The sequence below is a fragment of the Aythya ferina genome, assembly GCF_964211825.1.
Source record: "Aythya ferina genome assembly, chromosome: 2".
Taxonomy (NCBI): Eukaryota; Metazoa; Chordata; class Aves; order Anseriformes; family Anatidae; genus Aythya; species Aythya ferina.
Window position 1 is genome coordinate 4,181,613 of NC_140297.1, and position 25,349 is coordinate 4,206,961.

Below are 25,349 nucleotides of genomic sequence, written 5' to 3' on the forward strand. Positions count from 1 at the left end.
AGGAATAAGTATGTCAATGTGAAGATGAAAGTATGCATCAGATGAAGATTTATGTGGGACTTCATATCAGCATTGGAAAACTCAGGAGGCACTTTCTTCACAGTGTCCTGTCCTGCCCCATCTATGGTTTTCCAGAGCACCCAGGTGTGCCCTCTACTTCTGTCATGTACTATCAGTACTCGTCCATGGATTTTAAGGGTGCAAATACAATGTATTTGCACATGCAAAAGTACAATGCACAAAGACGTCTGAAACAAAAGGCAGAAAAAGAGCATCAGTTCTGGATCATAAGTTCATTAAAACAAGCTACATTATGAAATGATATTGTGTTTCACTTAGATACAAATGGGGGTTTTGCTTATGGTCCAAGCTGCAAAATAAAACAAATACAGAAGCCAGCATTTTTGTTTTTTCTTTCAGGTTACATGAACATATAGACCCCAGCATGTCTGAAAGCTATGTCTAGAGCTCCTCAGCCATCGACTTACATCATGATCTCCAGGAGGCAAACTCACACTTTTTTCTTATAGTGTTTAGATTAAGATTAACAAAACCTCTTGTATCTTATACATCTGTCTTTGCACCATTGCTCTAACACTTGAACACATGTTAGCCGTACGTGAAGAAGGCAGAGCAGTGCAGCTGGTGTTATTTGGCAAAGAACTGAGGAACAAGAGGCTGCAGCATTTCTCAAATTAAACACTAATCTGGGGCGTGACGAACATTTGATCTTCCAGCTCTCATGTTTTATGTTACTATCTAATATCAGGGATCAAATGATACCTGAATTAGCTTTAAGATTTTATTTGATAACAAAGCTGATGAGTTTTGTGAACAATAGCACAAAGCTTTAGTCATTGATCATGTAGATTAGTATCTCCCAGATGAGCTCCAGATTGGATACTGTATTTTCTAATGAGGTTTGAGCTTTTGCTGAAGTTCATTTTTCTGCAGGGAATTAACAAAATCTCTGTCTTTACTCAAGCATTCTCATGAAAGTTTTAGAAAAGTAATTCATCTGAGAATGCAACCCTTCTGTCAAAGTTAGTTGAAATTACCCAGAACATTCAGAATTTGCAGATAGATAGATGACCTGGAGGAATGGAAAAATAAATACATATGCATGGATGGGATCACATAAGTCTTCCTTCCTTGGGATATTAAAGACCCATCGCTGTTTTACAGCCCATTCTCACTTCTGTTTCCTGTCCTGCAGTAGTAGATAAGTGAGTGTCTACAGGTACTGGATGCCCCATCCCTGGAAGTGTTCAAGGACAGGCTGAATGGGTCTTGGAGCAACCTGGTCTCATGGAGGTGTCCCTGCCCATGGGTTGGAATTAGGTGATCTTTAAGGTCCCTTCCAAAACAAACCATTCTGTGATTTTATGATTCTATGACATGCCTAGTTACAGGGCAAATGATGACTTCACTACTTTTAATACCAAAATTACTAGACTGAAGACATGAAGAAAATGTGTGTCTTTAAATGAGCTTACAGTTTATTTAGTGGGTGTGCCTGCTGTCAGTTCAGGCATAGTAGGCAACACATGATGGGCAAAAAGGTTTTGATTTTACACATGTATGTAGCTGGAAGAGATACTAAAATGGACTAATTTAGCCTATAATTGCGTAGGAATTTAACTTGTTTTTTAGTGCAAAAATAACAAGTTGTTTTTTTGTTTTTTGTTTTTTTTTTTTTTTTTTTTTTACATTTTTAAGTAATGGAGTAAATTATCATAAACCTGGCTAACAGAAATAACATAACTAAAAACAGCTCAGCCAGAGGGCAGCAAATAATAAATAAATAAATAAACAAAAAGTCAGCTTAATATTTCTGAGGAAGTAAACATAAAGTTATACCTTTGAGCTTCAATGTATTTCTATGCTTACCTAGTAATGCATTTTACATTATCATTTATCTGGCAAGCGTTTCACAAACACTAAAGCCAAAATAAAGATCTGATTAGTTTTAAGCCCAAATATGTAACATGCTTAGATGTTGCTGTTAAGTAATGAAAACGAACAAACAAACAAACAAATAAGTCTGTATTTCCCCTTCCCAAACCTGCAAATACAAGTAGTTAACATTATAGTGTTTTTTTTTTTTTTTTTTTGTTTGTTTGTTTGTTTGTTTGTTTGTTTTTCCCCAGGGGGCTTCAAACATCAAATCAGCAGTCTGCATTTAGCCTAAATAACTTCCATATAACATATTTTGGCCACAGATGCTGAGTCAGACAGAAACTGTAGGACCAAAAGCATTTTAAAAGAGCACACAGAAGCAAAAGTATTTTCTTTTTCTGTATAAAGCTCTAGAGAACTAATAAGAATTTTGCACTCCTAAAACAGCATACAGAGCAATATTTGTCATAAGAGGACATTGCATAAATATGTTATCAGGAAGGCCAGAAGCAGTAAAAAAACTACCACTTTGCATCTTCAACAGAACTTTTCACTAGTCCAGAATAAGTGTACATCTATAAAGTATACTGGTGCAGGGTGTGTACTGACTGCATACAAAGGCTGACAAACCATTAAAGTTGCCAACAGACACAAGCGTGATCTGGCTGAAAGACATTTATTGAGAGTATTTTCCCTTAGGAAATATGTTGATGAAGTCTACAGTCTAAACTGTATCAATAGCAAAGAAGTTGTCATTTGTTCATTTTTAAAAAGGGGGAGAACTGTTATAAAGTGCTCGCTTTCTATGTTTTAAGTGTCTTGTTTGAACAGAATATTTATTTAGAAATTTTATTTTCTTAAAAAAAAAAAAAAAAAAAAAGTGGTTGAAATTGTGAAGAAAAATGCTTTAATCTTTACTGGAAAGAAAAATATCCAAGTGCTACAAAATAATTCTAAATTGCATTATGTAGGGAAAATATTTTTCCTGTTCTCTTAAAAATTGATTTCCTTTCGTTGTTTGAAAGATCATGAAGTATTTAATGGTATGGATTATTAATTTGCTTATATATATATATATATATTTATTTTTTTTTCTAGAGACACTGTGATTTTTGGCGTCTATCCTCATCCATACAAGAAAACATATTCAATAGTTGATTTTAAAAACGTATTCCAGGAAACATAATAAACAGCATTTGTGATAACCTGACAAGCCATTTTATGAAAATGAGTCCCAAGATATTGATAATGCAAGACAATCAATTGCACAAGAGTGACTTAGTCATTCATTCAGCGTTCACATGATATCCATAAAAGGTAACATACTACTCAATAAAGATGAGTTTTCTAAGAGCTAAAGAAATCAAAGTCTAGTCTAAGCTATTTTTTAATTACTCTGCAGCAAAGAGAGCACTACGCAGTTTATGATGGGTCATACCAATGTCTGGAGGTGCCCATCTCTTGTTATTGACTACAGAATGATTGTTAGTAGATTCTAATATAGATAAATATCTTAAAATAGACATCCAGATTTTAGAAGGCTAAATATTGTCTTAAGTGCACTTGCTGACATCAGTTAGGTACAAACCTCAGCTCTAACAGGAACAGAAATATACGTAGACTGTTCCCATTCATTAGGATGGTGATAATTCTCTTCTGGACACAACTATTATTATACAGCACGTAATAAATATCACAAATTATACAGCACTGAGATATCACTGAGATCGCCATGTTTTAGTGCAGAAGGGGACCCATACCTCACCAATCCTCTCTTCCAAGTGATTTCCACATGGGAAAAAAGTAAATCTGACTGAAACCCTGTTTTCTTTTCAGGAACATGAACACAAGGAAGCCTGGAGTGAGCTATTCACCCCCTGCCCAGAAATACAAAGAGAGTTTTGTTGAGTTGGGTTCTGTGCCCTTGGGGACTACAATGACAGCAACACTTGGGCTTTATGGTTGGCAGTGTTTTTTAATAGGCCTCATAGTCTTTGATTAAATAGCTGTGTCTCTGTTGGCTTGAAAAAGAAGCCCTGGAAGCAGCCTTAAGCGCAGTACACTCTGACTCGCATCTCCTTCCTGTCCCTATGGCTATTTCAGAAGCAACCACTGATCTGGAGGGCCTTGTGATGTGTAATCCTGGGGCAAGCACTGCTCATGTATGCTCCCCCAGGCAGGCTTAAGGCATAACTACTTGATCCTCAAGAAGGCCCAGATTCTTGCTGAAGGAGGTGAATTAACTTTAAGAAGCAGTGGAGTGTTTACTTTGCAGATTGGGAAGCAAAAGTAAAGAATAGCTATTTATTACAAATGATGGTGAGAGGGACCAGGGGACATATAGAAGACCAGACCTCTAACATTTTTTTTATTATTATTATTTTTTGTTCATTTCCTCTCATCCTGCTCTTTTGCTTCCATTTCCCCCTTCTCTTTAATGCAGCGTTGGTTCTGCATCACAGCTATCTATTCAAGCTGCCTCTAAGGTAAATCTTAAGCTGCTGACTCCACAAACTTTAGGAAGAGGAGGCCAGCAGCTGACTTGCTAGAGACTTGAGTAATATACCTCCAGGTATTGGATATTAATAGCTAAGAAACATAAAAAAATCACTGATTTTGAGTTATTATTATTATTATTATTACTATTATTATTATTATTATTATTAAACAGGCTTATTTTCCAAGACATCTTTTTTTATTTCCTAATTTGGTATTTGACTGCTCATCCAATACTCCTCCAAGCTCATGAATTCAAAACCAGCAGGCAAAAGAATCATATTGATATCCTTAAATCAGTGTTGTCATCATATTATTTGCCTGTCACAAAAATTATTACTACTACCAGAGGGCAAAAAAGTGAAGGCATTAATGTAGGACAACTATTTTCTGCTTCATAATCCTTTCATTTCTAAGACCTAGATATAGGCCTTGCATTTCTAAGACCTAGATATCTTGCCTACCTAAATAAGGAAAATTACACATATAAGCCTATGTTTGTGTGTAGTGTTATGAACCAGAGGGTGATGGAATAAGCATTTTTCTAGAATTTCTTTTTTTTTTTTTTTTTTTTGTTTGACTTTCATGTTTTGTGCAAATAAGTTTAATAAGCTTTAAAATATTTTAATCAAGCGTGTCTTTCTTCCACAACTAACACCTGCATTCCCCAAGGTGCGATGGCAAGTCCTGGTTTACTAATCACAGCACCAACATAAAATGGAGGCCTCACACCAGCCTCTGGTGTCCTAGGGGTGTCAACACACTAGGAGTTTCCCAGAGAAACAAAGGGATTTACAGAGTTCTCAGGTGGAATCAGTCACCCTTTAGAAGTACTCATCCTCCCTTGCTGACAAGGCAAGGAACATCTGGGACCTGGGATAAAATTTTTTGTTTCCTAACAAGATTCTTTAAGCTGTGTGGTGTCCAAGGCATTATTATTTTGCAGCACGGAATCCCTTAAATGTTCTCTGTGACAGACGTTCTGAAAGCTTGTTTTGAAACAACCCTACCCAATATTACAAATCCTGACTCTTCTTCTTTTTTTTTTTTCTTTTTTTTTTTTTTTTTAAAATAAATCACAGGCTTTTAAGAGGTCTTTATATTCTGCTGATTCCCCCCAGCGCCATCTTGTGATGAGAAGAAAAAACATAGCATCAGTAACACCTTGGCTGGCCGAGGTATTTCTCCTCTAGAGGACATTCCCAGCAGGTCCCTAGCCATTGTACAGGAGCTGCTGTGGTATTGCAAGTAACAGAGAAGTCCCATGCATCTGTGCATTGTGTTAGAGGCTCGCAATCCTACAGAAAGCTTGACATTTCATGATTTGTAAACTCATGAGCTCTTACAAATCATAAGGCCAATAAACTGATCAAAAGCTGGCTCATTAGATCCTACATGGAAAAACAGGTTCCTTAAAGAGCAGACACCAACACGCTTCTGTCCCCAGTGAGAGGGGACATCATTTCAGCTATGGATGCTCAAGCAAACATAGCAGGGACAAAGAGAAAGTAGTGGAATAGTGTATCTGAATATACTGCTTCCCATATTAAAAAAAAATTACAGAGACTGAAATGTAGATGATTCTGTTTGACTGTAGCTAGCCACTGGAAATGACAGCTACAGATTAATAATTATAGTTCTTCTCTGTGGACTAAACAGAGAAGAACAGAGGTCTTCTAAACCCTTAGAAGATGTTACCTCTCCAGTAAACAGGATCTAAGAAAAAAGACCTAGTTTCTCTCATCCTCTCTTAATGAATGGAGACTTGAAAACAATCACTTTGAGGTCTGATTCTCTGATCTGTGAGATGCTGCCTACACATCTGTATTTATACATCTGACCTTCATACTGAGATTGCACTTCAATGTTGGTATACAAGAGACATCACTTAACACCTTTCTTTTTCATCTCTGCATTTATTATTATTATTTTTAGAGGAAGTCCATGAACATGTTTGCCAACTAATGAAACGCTACAAGAAATATCTTTTCACTTCAAACATTTAAGCTTAGCAATATTAAAAATGCATCCACAAGAATTTCCAAGTATTAGTTGAAAAATGAAAGAATTATTACAGACAGTTAGAACACCTGCATTGCAGTTACATTTAAAATTCAGTTCATATACTAAGCCAACTTTGTGAGTCATGAATTTCATTGTTTCTCAAGTACATTTGGAGCCAGACAAAGAAACCATGGTTTCTTTGGATCCTATGGATCCTATGTTTTCACTAATTTTATGGTGAATTTTGTTAACATTTCCGATTAAAAATTAAAACCCCAAAAGCAACAACCTAGTGCTATCTCAGATGAATTGAAAAAACAATAAAAATAGGTGGGATGAAGAAAACTGATGTATAAATGAAAAGATAAGATGTTTGGACTAAACCGAAAATTATGAGAGTGACTGAAAATAAGCAGTCTGGCTTTAAAAATAAATAAATAAATAAATAAATATCAATATAGACATTTGGTTTGAAAAACATTTCAAATAGAAAAAAAAATAAATTTCAAGAATTGCTCTCAAACATTTTCCTTTACAGGTCTAACATGTACCTTTCTTCTAGATCCTGCCTCAAGTACCAGAATACCTTTGAGATTGACAAATACAAAATAACTTGTTAAACACATGAAAATTTAATCAATCTAGTCTATGATAATTAGAATTGGCTTAACATGACAACATCTAAATTTTAAGTAGCATATTATTTTCTTTTTTTCTGGTCCGAGACTAGAATTGAAGGCAACTATAGCTTTCCATTAATATATTTTGTCCTCTTTTTGCCCTTTTTTGACCTGTATGTGATTGTAGACCATAGTCTGTGTGGTTTGGCTACCTGTGAATAAAATAGGACTATCTGTTGATGTAACAAAAACATGCACATCCAAACAGGTATATAGATTCAAGATTCAGGAGCTAATGCTAATGAGGGATGGAGATGTGCCTTGAAATTGGGAACTATACCACTGCTGAAAACAATAACTCTTCTTCAAGGTAAACAGATATTTCTTGAATAGTACCAGATGTATTTAGAGAACAGCAAGGTAAAACAAGACTTTTTAAGGAACCTTTTGGAGGGCAGGATGACATTCAAATTTACTCTAATTTTTTAAAATGTCACATCCAAAAAATCTGGAAATCTGTATGACAGAATAGTATCAATTTGAGGACATCAGCACAGCATATAAGGGATGATTCAAAGAGAAAGTGAGTCCCAACAGAGGGAAAATATGTTACCACAAGCATTATAAAAATTCTCAGCAAGGGAAGAACCATAAATAACATTCAGCATTCCTGAGTTCCAGTCTGTGAAAATGAATGTTAGGGAGGTAATAAAGAATGAATAGTATACACAAATTATGGTATAATCTCTGTCACGGGCATAAGTCTCTTCACTGACCAAAGAAATGTATGTGCATATTCACAGGTTCATGCATGTAATATCACTAATTTTACTACCTGGATTCCTGCAGGAGTCTATGATTAAAACTTGCATTCAGAAATAAGCTCATAAACATTGCAGAAACCACACAGACAAAAGCATATTTGTTCTTATTAATTCTGGTTTGCTTCATAGTATTTCATTAGAGAGCTGTTCTTTCCAAAAGCAAGAGCAGATCACTGATTATCCAGCTCAATGATCACAGTTATGTCCTGAAATGCTAAGTATTGGAAACTTTCTGTCCTTTTACACTTGCCAGGAAGGTCATCTATCTAAAAGCTCAACAGATATATTCAGTCACAATTATTTTCCTTAATTAAAAATTGTTCACTTCTAAATAAGTAGATACCTTTTGGATGTCTCAAGCTGAACACCGAAAATCTTGAAATGTGGAAGATCACTGGTCATTAAAAAAATTCCATTTGACTTTCACTTCACATGATCACATAACTAATTTTATTACAATTTGAAAAATGTTCTTTCTTACCCAGGAATTCAGCAGCTCTACCAATCTGCATTCCAGTTTCACCTGATGTAGGATACCACTTACTGTCACTTAAGATGACAAAACATGGAGGTTGACCTAGGCTTAATTGTATGATGGGAACTCCTAAGAGACTGAGACATGTCATTTGTCATTTCTGGGTCTCAAACTAGATACATCAAGGTGAGGTTATGTAATCTAATCTATGCACAAAACCACAGCACCTGAATTTGAGCTAACCTCCATTTATAGTGGATAGATACATGCACCTCTGGAAGACAGGAATGTCATGCTAAAATAATCATATGAAATAGGTTAACTGATGGGTTTTTCCTTCCCCATTACCTTAGAGGAAGTCTAGTGTAACTATTTCAGAGATAAAACACAAAAATTAAACATAGTAAGTAATATTTTCTATCTGAATAGGAATAGTCAGAAGCATCATTTACCAGAAAAAAAAAATCAAAAATCAGATATTTATATGGTGAGGGGTTAAATTATTTGAATGAACATTCCCATTCTAAAGAATCTAGTTGAACAATGTTATATTTCAGATATGCAATTAATTACAGTGGTTTCTGAATAAGACCTTAGAGGAAAATATGCATATTTATGTGTACCAAAAAAAGGTGAATACTGTATGCTGACCATTATGCATTGAAGATGACAAGTTACACAATCAGTACAAATAAGCAAGAAACTGTAAAAACTGGTAAAATATATCTAGTTTACAGTGACAGTTCTAGTCAAATCAAAACCATATTAACTATTTCTTCCTTAAAAATAAAACCAAACTATATTTCAAGAGTGTTTTAAAATGTCTGTCTGTTAGAGAATATTAAGCAATTGTTAAGTACTTGTATGGAAGTTATAGAAAGCTATTAATATGAAAGATAGATAATTTAAATACCAGTGCTATTTCTCTGGTATCCCTTTGTGCAGTGCTTCCTGAGACATGATGAAAGGCACAGTTATGATCAATGATCTAGCTAAGAGCTGAGCTGAAATGCAAGATGAATTTATTATAGTGGTTGTATAGTGTTGCTTACAGTTTCAAAGTGAAAAAAAAATGCTGTATTCAATGTTCTTACAGCTTTTATGTGAGACTAGATAGAGCCACAATGCAAATGGGGACAACAAGCAAGAATAGACTTACATGACAAATCCCCAAAAATGTGTTAAGACTGAGTGATTCAAGGGATAGTACATTATTTGGTAAGTGAAGGATTATGATGTGAATAAATCCAAGTACTATTCATAAAAAGCCCAAGTTCTTCATAAAAGTGACTAAAGAGTTTGAATGCCTATATCTTTAATGGCCTTCCTGTATAGTTTCTGAAAAATGACCCTCTGAAAATTGAGGCAACCAAAAGCACTGGCTGAAATATCTGAAGGCTTAGTCTTCATAGGACTGATGGAAACCTCTAAATTTATCGCTTTTGCCTGGAAAAATCAATCTTAAGCAGATTGCAAATAGGCATCCCACTATTTATTTATGTTGTTTTATTATTACTTTTATTTTATTGTTATTTTTAATCTCAGACACTAGCACTGAACAAATCCCTTCACAGAACAGACTTCCCTTGTGCAGGATGAGCAGTGGTCCCAATTCTATTGCAACTACAAAGGAAGTCGGAAAAGGCTTATCATACCTTACGGGTCCACACAGAAAAAGACAGAATGAATGTTAACAGTAGAACCTTAATGTTTATCAAGTGCTAGACTTGGGAATACGTATTTAAATAATAACATCTTATTTACAAGGTCAATTATCCTTACCATGGGAAACAATATGAGAGTGAAGAAGCAGGTCTTCCAGTTGATGGCCATCTTGTCTCTCAATTTTGATCTTTACTCGAGATTTGCTTTTTTTTAACACTGTTACTGGGGCTGAAGCACACACTCTCTGCAGATGTTATTGTCAATGTCTTCACGTCAAGGCTCAAATTTCTGCAGTGAAAGAAGAAAATGATTATAAATATGTAAAACATGGTGGAGAATGAGAAAGAAATGGACAGAAAACAGCACAACAATTGAACTGTCAGTTGCATATATTAGAAGTCAATCATACTTATTGATTGCAGCTACTATAGACCTTTTCGGACAATAAATATAAGGCCAGTGGACACGGCTTTAAGATCAGTCACTTGCATCATAAAAAGTACTGAAACAGACTCTGTAACAACAAAGGCCTCAATTGTACCTAATGGTAGAAGGCAGAATGGAACATTTTGAACCAGCCAAAGGGCCTGTCTGCTTCATTTCTGAAGTCATGATTTGACCGTCCTGATTTCAGTAATGGATCAGAATCATGACTGTGTGAGGATTTTTTAAGAGATGGTATGACTTGAAGATTTATTCCTAGAGTTTGCTTGTCCAGACAACAAAATCCATGACCAGATTTGTTAATAAACTGATAGCTTTTCAAGCACACACCGATGGAGATGGAAAGAAATTGATTGTACTCTCAGACAGGCTAAAGTTTTATCCATAGCAGGATTGATTTACATGGGTGACAGTGCCATACATATCTGTGACTTTCACTGTTTTGTCTGTGACAAGGAGCTAAACATGTGGTCAGGACACCATCAGAATTGTATCCCTTGCATTAAATACATCCTAGTTCTTTATGTCATAATTCGTTGTTTAAAAACTCCCATGCAGTCCAATTCATTAAGATTCTCAAAATAGTTACATAATATTGACAAGAAATTTTCTGTTTGAATCTCTGGCAGGATCCAAACCTCATTACCTTTTAAAAAAACATCTTGCCTGAGATATTCATGTCTTGGTGATAGAGGTCTGAGCTTGATGTCCTACCTACAGGCAGGTTTTAGCACTGAGATATTCTTTAAAAATTTATTTGTCCATCACCTGAGATAGATCCCCTTCCATTTATCTCTGCACTCCAGACCAAATTCCTACAAGATAAACTCAGCTAGTGGTCTTTGGCTATGTCTGTAGTAGTTTATACAAAATCTTTTTGCTTAGGAAGGTATGAGTTTAGCCCTCTCAAGGCCAGAAAAAATTCTTTCATCTGTTTTGTTTACAGATTGTACTGGGTCTGGCTGGGATGGAGTTAACTTTCCCTGCAGCAGCAGTGCTGTGCTCTGTACTTGAACCTAGAACAGCACTGGTATCACACCAGTGTTGTGTCTGCTGCTGAATAATACTGGCACCTCATCAGGACCCCCTTTAACCACCCCAGAGAGAGCGGGCTGGGGGTGGGCAAGAGGTGGGAAGGGAACATCACCGGGACAGCTGGATTAAACCAACCAAAGGAATATTCTGTACCATATGATGTCACACTCAGCAATAAAAGGTGGAAAAAGGAAGAAGAGGGAAGGGGTGGGCTCTCATTGTGAAAACGTCTGTCCTCCCAAACACTGGCTACGTGCATTGAGGCCCTACTTCAAGGATGTGGTCAAGCATTGCTTGTAGAAGTAGAAAGTAATTTCTTTCTAAGTAGAAGTAGAGAGTAATTTCTAAGGAAGTAGAGAGTAATTTCTTTCCTCTGTGCTTCCACGTGGCCTTTACTTGTTTTTCTTTTTTTTTTTTTTTCTTTTCTTTTTTTTTCTTTTTTTTTCTCTTTCCCCCTTTTTCTTTTCCCTTTAGTTAAATTATTTAATTATTAATAGTTTTATCTTTATAATAATTTCCCCTTTAATTAAATTATCCTTATCTTAACCGGTAGGTTGTTTTTTTTTGTTTGTTTGTTTTTGTTTGTTTGTTTGTTTTCCTTTTCTTCTTCCCCTCCTTCCCCTCCTCTTCTGAGGAGGGGCAGTGAGAGAATGATTGTGATAGAGTTCAGCTGCCTAGCAAGGTAAAACCACCACACATATGTAAATGAAGACTTTGAATGCAGAGGTGCTTTTTAAAATCTTACTCTGTGATGCAGGTTTTTTGTATGCCACCTATTACCTATGTGGGCATAAATAAGACTGGCATACATCTTCCAAACTGGAGTAACGTTTACACATGTAAACAAATTCTTGAGAAAGGGAGAAAAAAAAAGTCACAAATAATAAAAATTCAGGGATAGAGAACATGCAAACATGTATGTAGAAAGAATAGGTCATATTGGGAAAAAAAAAATCAGAATGTGGCAAAGGAGAAAAGGATGAAAAGAAATCATACTGAATATAAAAAGTAAATACAGGAATGGTAAAGGCAAATGTGGAATAACCTTTACAATCACTGGACACTCAATTTTTATATTTACTGTCATGTACCACAAAGACATCAGCATTTACAAATTAAAGTCTTTCAATTAAAAAAAAAAAAAAAAAAAAAGTAAAAGAAAAAGAAAATTAAGCTCTCAATAGATTTTTGTCTTCTTTATCCAGACCCTGACTAAATGGAGAACAATGATTCATAAAATTCTCTGAACTGATCTGCCTTCTTCCATCCCCACTCGATCAATCATTCTTGCTCTGCTCTGGTACTGAATTTAATTACTTAACTGTATTTCTGATGGTTTATCAAATAATGAGGGACTGATAAGATCTCAACTGAGGAGGAGCAAAAACATCCATGGTGACATTCAGCAGCAAAAAGATGGAAAAAGAAAGTCACTCCATTAACAGAAGCAACAGACAACCTTGCAGACGCATCAGCAGACATTGGATTGGAAATTATTCCTTGATAATTTGCACTCCTGTGCGCAGGCAGGCCTGGCCAGAAAGGCCAGAGAGTGGTATGGAGATTTAATTTTGTCTTTGGATTGTGCCACTGTAATGCATCAAAAACAAGATTTAAATACAACAGAAGGGTGGGAGAGGGCTGACTAAATGTATGGACAGATAACCTGTGGTAAAGCGGTAACCTTTAGAACACACTCTTTCCAATATACCTTTTTAAAGGTAGGGTTTTACTTTAATCTGGCATTCACTAGGCTTGAAGAGTGGAGGTTTTGTGTTTTATGCTAGTTTCAAAGAAACTTCTAAAGATATAAGAACATCTGCTAACCATTTTACTGCCTTTCTTTGACATTTTGCAGAGCAAGTTAAAGAATCAGCTTCATTTTTGCCTTCAAGGTAGTCACGGAAACCTGTATCAAAAAATGGACTGAGGTCTTCATATCATCCACAGAGGCCCAAGTGTTTTTTAGGTAATACCAGCTACCAGGCCCATGAATCTGTGTCTTGGACCTGAAATCTGCACATATAGTTTAGCAGTTCCTACAGTGTATGACACATACAGGTGCAGAGTCCACTTATTACCAATAAAAGGCTAATTATCTCACAATTAGGTACAATCAGCTATATTTTACAAGAAAAATGAACTTTAAAAAAGTAGAGACACTGTCTATAAAACATTTCAAATTCATTCAGTACTGGGAGAAGAAATAAAAATATTAATACAAGGCTTGGAAGGAAAGTCTGAATTATTGTATAGATTTCTGATGTCACTTCTAGTCACGTCCTGTCATTTTATTAGTAAATTGGAGGTGTTGGTGCTTCATGCAGTTATTTTATCTGCATCTGCTACCATAATTAAAATCAGTGAAACCAGAATAGCCAACAGTACAGAGGTTACACCCTCCAAGGGAAAAAAAATAAAAATAATAATAATAAAAAAAACAACCTTGAAGGTCTTCAGGGAATAATTTCAAGCACAGCTGAAACACAGGAAGAAAAATGACTTGTTTAGGTCAACTGATGACTTAAGAAAGTCACACATTATCTATAAAAGGAGATTCATCTATCCACTGCAGACATTTTCAGTGCCACAGAAGATTCTTTGTGTTACTTAGTGGAGAATCATAGGTCCTTCAAGGGCAGGTTGGAAGAGCTCTGGTAATTTGCTCTGCTGCAAGTGTCCATTTCTTTCTCCTATCTAAAAAAGGACTCTGGTGCACCTAGGTCATAAGTGAATTATATATTACAGAAGTCTAAGGCCTGCTGAGGAGGATCCCACTGTGGGAAGCCCATAAATGCAGAGTGTACACTATGATGTCAGTGACCAATAAAAATAGATAGTGAGACTCTTCCAAGCAGGACATGTCTGCTCCCAGGTAGGCATAAAAGAATTGATACTTAAAACAAATCTCATATCCAATTATATCAAATTTGATATCAAATTCCATATCGAATAATAGATGGAATTGTTATACCATAACTCAAGAGTTGTACCCATATAGGATGAACAAAAGAGGATTTTAGAGACTGCATAAGGCAGTTATGTGTTGTTACTGAGACCACACTCAAAAAAAAGGAAAACATGATATGCAAGGCTCTTGGTTGTGGTCTTCTGACTGTGTTCCAGTGGTTTGAAAGAAAAGCAATAAATTTCAAAGCTGACCAACAAAGGCTTAGACCAGAGGTGATCAATTGTGAGTTCATTACTTAATTAATCTTAATTCAGAGTCTGGTCAGGGCTGTTCACCACATCCTTCCCATGCAGCATATTGGAGCTACTGCACAGGTGCAGAAATCTGAAAGCTTCTGAAAATATGCAAGATCGATCACACTTTTGCAGACTGAAAATTATATGTTGCATCAAAGCCACCCATTCCTTGCACAGTTATCTCAGTGTTTCTTGTTGGCATGAACAGAATTCTGTTATGCAGAATACACATGGGTGGAGAATGAAAGAGTGCAAAAGAAAGAAGCAGCCAAGGAGAATACTCCAGCTGTTACCAGTCAGTTTGTCTCACAGAACACTACCTCAGCATTTCCAAGTTCTCCCCAGGGAAGGGGGACTCTAAGGTTGGTTTTGACACAAATTTTGCTAGATGGACACCTTTGGCTTAGAAATGAACAGGTAGTTATGTAATTGATACTCTATTTATCTTCTTTAGGCTCTCAATGTAAAGTGTAGAATTCAGAGCATTTTATTATTTCCCCCCTAAAACACCCTGAATGTAACATGCCACTTTCATAATTTATATTAAAGGACATAGTGAATGTGTCTCTCATGTCAACTGAGACTCTTGCTAGCAAGAAATAAGCACAGTTGGGGAAGCAACCCTTCAGTGACCTAGGACTTGTCACCAAATTTTAGAAGCACAGAAGACACTTACTCATAAATGAGCTCATTGTGAAGTCTCTTTTTATATAGTCAAGTATATAAAGAGAGAAGTAGACATAGGAAGAGAGCAATTTGTCTGACCTATTTTAGCTGTCTACTTTAAACATTCAACTTCTCTCCCTTGAGTGTAAAGGAATTCTTAACAGCTAGCTATGTTGACATCTACATTGTGGATATGTAAATTTGGCCAGCCATTTCCAGATATATAGAAATGTCTTGACAGCACTAGGCAGAAATGCCACACTTTTGTCTGAAAAAATTGGTAAAGAGCAACCTGGACTTTGTAGGAGGATTGTCCATGAGAAAAGATTCAGCCAATGTTATAACATGTGGACTGATGTGTGGGTCATGTGCTGCAAAATATACATTGGTTGTACAATCAGGTAGTCTCTTCTAACATCCTTTGTTTTCACTATTTAGGAGAGATGTTGTTTTTGACTTCAGAGAACAAAATTAAAGCAAGTAGCTGATACAAAGCTGATTTTTCATTAAAATAGTTGTGATCATAGAATCACAGTCATTAAGGTTGGAAAAGACCTCCAAGATAATCTGGTCCAACCACTCCCCTACTACCAATGTCACCCAATAAATTATGTCCTTAAGCACCACATCCAACCCTTCGTTGAACACCCCTAGAGACAGTGACTCCACCACTTCCCTGGGCAACCCGTTCCAATGCCTGACTGCTCTTTCTGAGAAGAAATGTCTCCTAATTTCCAACCTAAACCTTCTCTGGCACAGCGTGATGACATTTCCTCCCAACCTATCAATAGTCATCTGCGAGAAGGGGCCAACCTCCAGCTCCCCACAACTTCTTTTCACATAGCTATAGAGAGCAATAAGGTCTCCCCTGAGCCTTCTCTTCTCCAGATAAACAGTTCGCTCAGCTGCTCCTCACAGGATTTGTGTTCCAGGCCCTTGACCATCTTTGTAGCCCTTCTTTGGACATGTTCCAGGGCCTTGATGTCCTTCTTGTAGTGAGGGGCCCAAAGCTGAAAACAGTACTTGATGTGTGGCCTCACCAGAGCAGAGTACAGGGGGACAATCACATCCCTGGCCCTGCTGGCTACACTATTCCTGATACAAGCCAGGATGCCAGTGGCCTTCTTGGCCACCGGGGCACTCTGCTGACTCATGTTCAAGTATCAATCAGCATCAATCAGCATCAATCAGCATCAATCAGCACCCCCAGATCCTTTTCCTAAGTGCAGCTTTCCAGCCACTCTCCCCCAGGCATGTAGCACTACATGGGGTTGTTGTGGCCAAGGTGAAAGACCTGACACAGAGCCGTGTTGAAACTCATCCCATTGGCCTCTGCCCATCGACCCAACATGTCCAGGTCCCTCTGTAGGGCCTTCCTACTCTCCAGAAGACAGATACTTCCCCCCATCTTGGTGTCGTCTGCCAACTTACTGAGGGTGCACTCAATTCCCTCACCTAGATCATGAATAAAGATATTAAAGATATAAAAATCAATATATATTCAACTTGATGCCTAGCTTAGACATTGCAGTATTAACGAATATGCAAACCTGTTAGTAATACATGGTAATATTTATCTCTCTATCTGGAGGAATAGGTTCTTTGTTTTTTTTTTTTCTTTATTATTTTTTTATTATATAACATGAAGGAAACACCTATGAATTTTACTAAAACTCCATTTTTAAACTGAAAATAGTTCTCTCAGACTCCCTTTGATTCCTTACTCATCTTTGTTACTCTTTGCTGGACACACTCTGGTGTGTTTGTCTGTCTTGTACTGAGCGGGTGAGCACTGGACACAGCACTCCAGCTATGTCTCACCAGGCTGAATACAGAGCATCACCTGCCTTGCAGTGCTCCAGTGCTTTTCCTCTTACCCAAGATGCTTTTAGCCTTCATAGCCACAAAGGCACATTGGTGGATCAGGATCAACTTGGTGTTTACCGAGAGCCACAGGTCCTTTTCTGCAAAACTGCTATTCAACCATCTGGTCCCCAGCCTGTACTGGTACATTGGGTTGTTCCTTCTCAGGTGCTGGACTTTGCATTTGTCTTTGTTGAGCTTGAATTTCTTCTCTGCCCATTTCTTCAGTCTGTCTCTTTCCCTCTGAATGACAGCAGAACCCATCGTTTGATATCACAATCGTTCATTCAAAATTTGTATCATATCCAAACTAATGAGACTGCACTGCGCCCAGGTCATTAATGAAAAAATTAAAAGGCATTGACACCATTGATATCTTAGACACTTATAGTTCAGACTAGGCTCTTTTTTTTCTCTTAGAGAAGAGGTAAGTATCCTCAAGGAACAATTTCAGTATCTTTTTGATAGATACCTAATATTGGAAAAAGCAAGATTCTGCTTTGATACAGTATGTGTAAATATATATATATATATATATTTATTTATTATTTTTTTTTTTTTTTCTCTTTCTACTCAGATGGACTAAGGTGAACAGAAAAAATTCCATCTTTTTAAGACGTCAAAATATTAATGGTAAGCAAAACTGAGAACTGATTTCCATCTATGTCATGGCATTTTTGTACTTTCAGTACTATCATTATTCCTTCTATTAACATAGCCTAATAGCTTCTGTGCATGTTTTAGTTCAGCTGCTCCCAATTATAAATTTGGTAGAGGCTTATTTTTTTCTCTTTCTTTTCCTTTCAGTGGTTTCAATTAAATTGAAATTCCCTGAAGATTTAAGACTATTATAATTGGTTCTTCCAAAATACAGTCCTTATCGTTTCTATATACCCTTGTCATTAATAGAATCATGAAATAGATTTTACACAAATGTAGCAGCAAGAGTAGACTATACTTGCCATAGCCCTGTAAGCTCTCGTATTTCCCAGCTGTCTAACTTTACAGAATTTTCCTAACATTAAGAAAAAACTCTCAAAACTACTCTAGAACAGTTTTATGTTAAGTATTACTCATTCATTTCAAGAAAGATATCCCAATTTACACCTTCTGAAGGTCTGAAGCAATTCTTGATCATCTGAAAATTTTGCTAGCACTTTTGCTAGCACTTTTTTTAAACCTTACATCAGATTTGTTTAGCGTAGATCCTTCTGGCACTATTTATTGATTCTGATAGATGATTCTTGCTTGCTTGCTTTCTTGCTTTCTTGCTTGCTTTCTTTCACAAACTCTAGTTAAAAAGTTTGGCTTTTCTAAGTGATTCTTCATGATATGACAATTCTTCTTCATATTATGATGTTTGAACTATATGAATGAACAGTAAAATATTGAAGGGTGCTGACATTTAAAGGATTGTTCTAGATATCTGAATATTTTGACAATGACTTTGAAACTCTCCATTGGAGCTATTGCAAAAGGGTTTGATATGGACATGAGTGGATCATTTGTCTATAGGTCAAGTTTTCTAGCTTATTTTGCAATTGTAGCAGCAACTACTGAATGTAGTTGATAACTCACTGTGTACAGGATAGCTGTTTGGCAGATTTCCCATTTAACATCACCTGTAAAACTCATCCAGCAATTCTTGTCTTGATTCGGATTATTTTCCCTGTTCTGTTATCTGTTGGTTTTATTGTGCACTTACTTTTTTGACTTCCTTGAAGAATTAGGAAAATGGCATTATTTCTTTAACTAAAGACTACAGATAATCAGTTGTGATTAAATATTTTTAAACTACCATGTATTTAATAAGCATTAGTCAAAGTAAAAATATGGCACAAGAAACTTTATCTTCACAGGCAGGTTGATTACCTGTATGAAGAATCTGTGATGCATGCAGCACTTCAGAGCTAATATGAATCTAATAGGAGATTATGAAGATAACTACATGCTGCTCCATTCCAGCAGAGCTTTAAGATCTCTTTGGCAAGGTCCTTTAAAAGAATTACAATGCAACCAGTCAAATGTATTCTCCAGCTGGCATAACAAAGTTTTACAACAGCTACTTGATTAATTTGATTTCCTTGAATGGTCATCTGCATTTTATTCCCTGACCATAGGTGTACCTACTGCTTTTTTCAGTATCACATAGGATCTCTTAGGGATTCTGTTGACCTCACAGTCAACACTGCCATTGGTCTCTGATTTGAACCCAACTAGCTAGCCAGATGTCTGCTCATAAACACCACTTGACTTATTTTGTTCCTTTTGTCTTTTGAGTTTCTTTCTCTGTGTCTGACAACTACTTATATATCCTCACCCAGAACTGAGTGTATCCTAATGAAATTTGTTAAAGAGAATGGGCAAAACACAGCTAAGGACTATGCAGGACCCAAGTCCTACCAAGACTGCTGTGAACAGCTTGAGGATCTTCATATTTCTCCTAGGAAACATGATGAAATTTTAAAAGCATTGATGAGAATTTGAATTTCCCAAGCACTCCTACCCTCCAACAGTCTATGAAATGAAGACAGAAGCTATGCATGTAAACACACTTCTGGAAACAGAACCGCTGCACTTGTCCCTCACTCCAATGCAATTTGCTCATCATCATATGTGACCACACAGTACTGCCACAGGACAGGTTAGCTGGGGCCCTGGGCAGCCTGATCTAGTGGAAGGTGTCTCTGCCCATGGCAGGGGGGTTTGGACTAAATTATCTTTAAGGTTCCATCCAACCCAAACAATTCCATGATTCTATGATTCTGACGGACTCCTCCTGTGTGTACATTCATCTGCTTCTGTTGATTAGGATGGCTTACTGCTGGTTAACCACAGGGGAGACTCTCATATTGTTGCTTGATGTAACAGAAAAGCTGTGAACAGGTGATGCACGTGATCTTGAGATGCACGCAGTCATACAGAACCAGTGACTTCTTTGGTTGCAGCATCAAAATCCTGAAAGAAGGGTAAAGGAGACAGCTTTTTTTTTTTTTTTTTTTTTTGGTTAGTATAATCTTATCTAATTTACCCAGTTGTCAATGAATCTGTAATATACCTAAGTCAAGTCCTTAACACTTAAAATAGGTAAGGAAGAGGCTAGAGGAAAGAGTGTGAGCAGAAAAGCGTAGCTCTGTATCAGAACCTTTTATTCCTATTGTGTTTGAAGATCATCCCGAGTGCAGTATTCATACATTATCTGCAAAACAACTCCTGAACTGGAACTAGTGCATTTTCTTGAATGCAAAGCCACCCTTAGCACCCTTAGTTAGCTCTTCTGATGAGCTGAAGTGATTATCTTGAGCACAGAGCTGTCATTATGAACCTATATTTCCTTTCCATACCCAAGCTAGTCTCTGTGTAAGTGATGTGTGCTCTCATCTGAGGTATCTTTAATAAGGCACTTCACCAAGTAGCACAGGCAGGCTCCAGAGCAGTTGTCCTACAGTTAGGTGATGGACCTATAGGCAAACCCAGTCACTGAACAGCAGCTGCACACCCAACTTGCACTGTCTCTGGGAAACAAGTCTGAAAGCAGAACCAAAGTAATACAATAAACAGTGAAAGGGAGTTACCCATTGTTTCAGAAGACAGAAAATAAAATAAGTAGTTGCCTGATGCCAAACAAAATGCATGACCTTGGTCTGTAGAAAACTGTCTGATAGAACTTAGACAGGCACTGACAGAGGGATTTTTGGAAGTGTGAAGAATCACCAAGGTGTTCAAAAAGGACAACCAAACAAACTTTTTTTTTACTTATATCTACAAGTCCTCATTGCTATTTTCCCACAAAAAGAGCAGAGCCATTCTGAGTATAACAGCTTGTACTTCATTGAGCACTTTGACTTGGCAATCTATGGTGATGTCCCAGACGAATAGCCATTGGCCTCCTCCACAGATATGAACAACAATATAGAAAGCTTTTACAGGCCAAAGTTCCTATTGTGATGAAAACTTATCGTGATGAAAAAAATAATAAATATAATATGTTTCCTGATTCCTTGCTGTGCAGAGACGATGAATCCCCTACTTTCTTGATTCCTCAAGTATATATTCAGTTCAGTTATCAAGGAAATGTATCCCAGAACAAGTCTGGGAATGCAACCCTGTCTTAATAGCGATGAAAAACATTTGTTTGTTTGTTTCAAAGAAGAGTTTCATTCCTACACCGAGAGATAAAGCTAAGTCACGATATAAGCACTGACAAGCTACATAATTCCTTTGATTTCCACCCACATTTATTATTGGCTTCCTTTTCTACTGTGCCTCAAATAGCCTAAAATTTGCGCAGCTTTATCCCATCTTGTGGTTAATGGACACATTATGTTTAGACAGCATTAAGACCTTCAACAGCATGTGGTCTTGCAACACCAAGAATGGAATTTGTGTCACATAAATCCAGCTGTCTAAAACTGAAATGTCTACATCCATGCTGGTTTCTCTTGGCTACCTTTATAGTGAACAAAAGATGAAAAATGCACCTCAGCGGCACATGGGTTAGCCTTGCTCTGGAACAACATGTATTCATCTTAGTAAGCAGAGAGCTAATAAAGCAGAAAGCCAGTTTGATTAGCTTAGAAGAATCTGTTGAATAGGGACAGCCCTGACCATAGTAGAAGTATAAACAAAGGAGAAAGAAAAGTAATTGAAATTAAAATCAGTGCTGGAACAGAGAATTGTAAAGCTGGGAATTAGAAGAAAACTTCAGACCATCAACAGAGAGAAGTCCTGAAAGTGCCTTCCAGAAGCAGGAGGATTTTCAAAAAAGATTCCAATTCTAAGAGGTCTCTATATAATCGGAATATTTTGTAAACCACTTTCTCTGAAATGTGGATTACTGCAGTATTAATACACATAGGTTCCCAATCACCTGACCTCTGACTCAGAGCTGGCTCCCATCCAGCCCCCTTAAAGCTGGAGTCAACTCATGTCTTAGGAGAAAACTGCAATGTGTTCTTGGTCTTTCCTTCTCCCATTAATATACAGGCAGCGAAGGCTGCTGAGTTTCTTTGGTAGTGGATGTTGAAGGGGATAAACAGATGAACAGGCAGAAGGCATTCAGGCCTTAGCAGAAAAGCTCCTACTCATACAGAGGACCGTCCTAATCTCCTTCCTTCAGTCTGACATAGCAAGAAATGAAACTGAGTTAAAAGAAAATGTTACATTTATTTATTTTTTTTTTCCCCTTAACTTCAGCAGGTTATAAAGGACTTTGCACTCTGTCTCACAAAGCAAGAGCACGCCAAATGACACAATTATGAGAATGTTGCAGGCAATCCCAGACCTTTCGGTAAAATACATTGAAGCTATTTTCTTCTCTGGCTTATTTGTCTGGGAGAAGGAGGAGGAGGAGGAGCAGAAGAAGAAGAAGAAGAAGAAGAAGAAGAAGAAATGCTTCTGGAAAAACAACAACAACAACAACAACAACAACAACAAACAAAAACTAAACAAAACAAGCAAAACAAACAAACAAACAAAACCAAAACCTTAATAACTTGGGTAGTACTGAAAAATTATTCTATGCCATAAAACTGATTTGCCAAGCCATCCTTTACAACACTTACAATGTCTTAGCCCAGGTCCCATTTCAGAGTGTCTAGTACCTTAAAAAGTTGCAGATAACTATGTCTTACAGCAGTACAGATTCTTATGAGGACTACATTTAATAGGTTAAATCTAGAAATTATAAACATTGTCTTAGACATGTAAACATATACACAAATGAAAAATGTATTGGCCAAGATCTGACATGCTCTCTTCTTTTGTTGTTTCAAGAAATTTCAAAATAAAAAATATGCAAATAAACCCACTAAAATGCAACTAGAAGGGATCAGCTGTATCCATTGTTGTTTTTTTTTTTTTTTTTTTTTTATTTCAGTGGATCTCCTGTGTATTACAGCAGAATTTTTCTGATGTAGGAAACCTTAAAATCTGTGTGAATAGGAGCCAATAGAATCTATAAAAAGTGGGTTATTGTTCTCTATTGAATGTGGTGATTGAAGTGAAAGCAAAAAAAAACCCTGATTGTGGATATTGTGGTGTGTGATGCTGAAGTTTCAGACTGACAGAATCATGATGAAATTGTACGCAACTAAACTTGATATAATTCAATTTTTGCTTAGAAACCATGTGGAATTGGCGTATTCGATGTGTCCAGAAGGATAGCAAAATATTATTTATTTTTTTTTACTGCATAGCTTTGAAATTTATTGTCAGTCATACCAGTAAAACTTAGGATTTAAGGACGTAAATTCAATTAGACTGAAATCACCCTTTCACCAAAATGATCAAATTAGGATCTGGATAGGCTGCACCGATGGGCTGAGGTCAACTGCATGAAGTTCAATAAGGCCAAATGCCGGGTCCTCCATCTGGGGTGCAATAACCCCAAGCAGAGCTACAGGCTGGGAGATGAGTGGTTGGAGAGCTGCCAGGCAGAGAAGGACCTGGGAGTGATGGTTGATAGTCGGCTGAATATGAGCCAGCAGTGTGCTCAGGTGGCCAAGAAGGCCAACAGCATCCTAACTTGCATAAGAAACAGTGTGACCAGCAGGGCTAGAGAGGTGATCGTCCCCCTGTACTCAGCTCTGGTGAAGCCGCACCTCGAGTACTGTGTTCAGTTTTGGGCCCCTCGCTACAAGAAGGACATCAAGGTGCTTGAGCGGGTCCAGAGAAGGGCGACGAAGCTGGTGAGGGGCCTGGAAAACAAGTCCTACGAGGAGTGGCTGAGGGAGCTGGGCTTGTTCAGCCTGGAGAAGAGGAGGCTCAGGGGCGACCTTATCGCTCTCTACAGGTACCTCAAAGAAGGCTGTAGTGAGATGGGGGTTGGTCTGTTCTCTCACGTGCCTGGTGACAGGACAAGGGGGAATGGGCTTAAGTTGCGCCAGGGGGGTTTTAGGTTAGATGTTAGGAAGAACTTCTTTACCAAAAGGGTTGTTAGGCATTGGAACAGGCTGCCCAGGGAAGTGGTGGAGTCACCATCCCTGGAAGTCTTTAAGAGACGTTTAGATGTAGAGCTTAGGGATATGGTTTAGTGGGGACTGTTAGTGTTAGGTCAGAGGTTGGACTTGATAATCTTGAGGTCTCTTCCAACCTAGAAATTCTGTGATTCTGTGATTCTGTGATTCTGTGAAGTCAGTACTTTATGTTGGCTGAAAATGCAGCCTGCATCTAAATTCATCTTTTTGATAGAGTGTATGTTTCTTAAATAAGGAATCATGATTAAGAACAGAAAATTCATTCATTAGTTACCTATCTTTCATGACACAGAACTCCTCTACCTGTAGAACATCTTGACAGGTTATGGTCCAAGACTGTGGACTGTGTAGAGTTTAGGCTGTTTAGATCCAAGACTGTGTAGAGTTTAGAATCATAGAATCATGTTATGAGTTGGAAGGTACCCACAAAGATCATCAAGTCTAACTCCTGGAGCCCCAAAGGACCACCCAGAAATGAGAACATGTGTCTGAGAACATTGTCCAAACACTTCTTGAACGCTGACAGACTCAGTGTTATGACCACTTCCCTGGGGAGCCTGTTCCAGTGCCTGACCACCCTCTAAGTGAAGAACCTCTTCCTAACATCCAGCCTGAGCCTCCCCCTGCTGCAGCTTCAAAGTTTATGTTTCTCTCCATTGATTACCAGAAAGACCCTAAATTTAAGCCGTGGAGGGCTACACCATGCACATATTTAGCAGGTGAGATTAATCCCATTCAGTAATAATAATGTTAAAAATCCTCACTCATTTTGGGTACAAAATAACATGATTTTTGAGGGCATTAAACATGCCTGAATTTCAGCCAAATTTCTGCTCTCCCCCAAGATAAGTCATGCTCTGCCCATATAGAAAGTTCAGAGTCTATATAGCTCTGACATTCTGAACAGGTTGTAAAAATTTTCTCAACATTTCCAAAGACATGCACTCTGGAGAAATACTGACACGAGATAGACAACAAAAATCATATTGCTGATAACAAAAAATGTATGTTCCCTCCTGTGAATTTTTAATTCTGAAGCATGAAGGTATTAAAAATTCTTAAGCAAAGAGTCACAAGAATATATATATGTATATAAAGCTTTACTTTTACCTTAAATGCAATTGTTTTAATTGAAATTAAAAATAAATAAATAAATAAAAGAGGGAAAGAAAGA

General features: G+C 37.3%; 1 protein-coding gene across 10 annotated transcripts in view; it reads right to left on the reverse strand.

Moving 5' to 3' along the window:
- ADCYAP1R1 (ADCYAP receptor type I) overlaps positions 1 to 25,349 on the reverse strand; it is a 140,480-nt gene that overhangs the window by 95,374 nt on the left and 19,757 nt on the right. For all 10 annotated transcript variants that reach the window (XM_084508723.1, XM_084508721.1, XM_084508722.1 and 7 more), the window contains one exon: positions 10,101 to 10,271. In XM_084508723.1, the coding sequence (XP_084364849.1) occupies positions 10,101 to 10,151 (51 nt within the window). In that variant the 5' untranslated portion in view covers positions 10,152 to 10,271. The remainder of the gene's footprint in view (positions 1 to 10,100; positions 10,272 to 25,349) is intronic.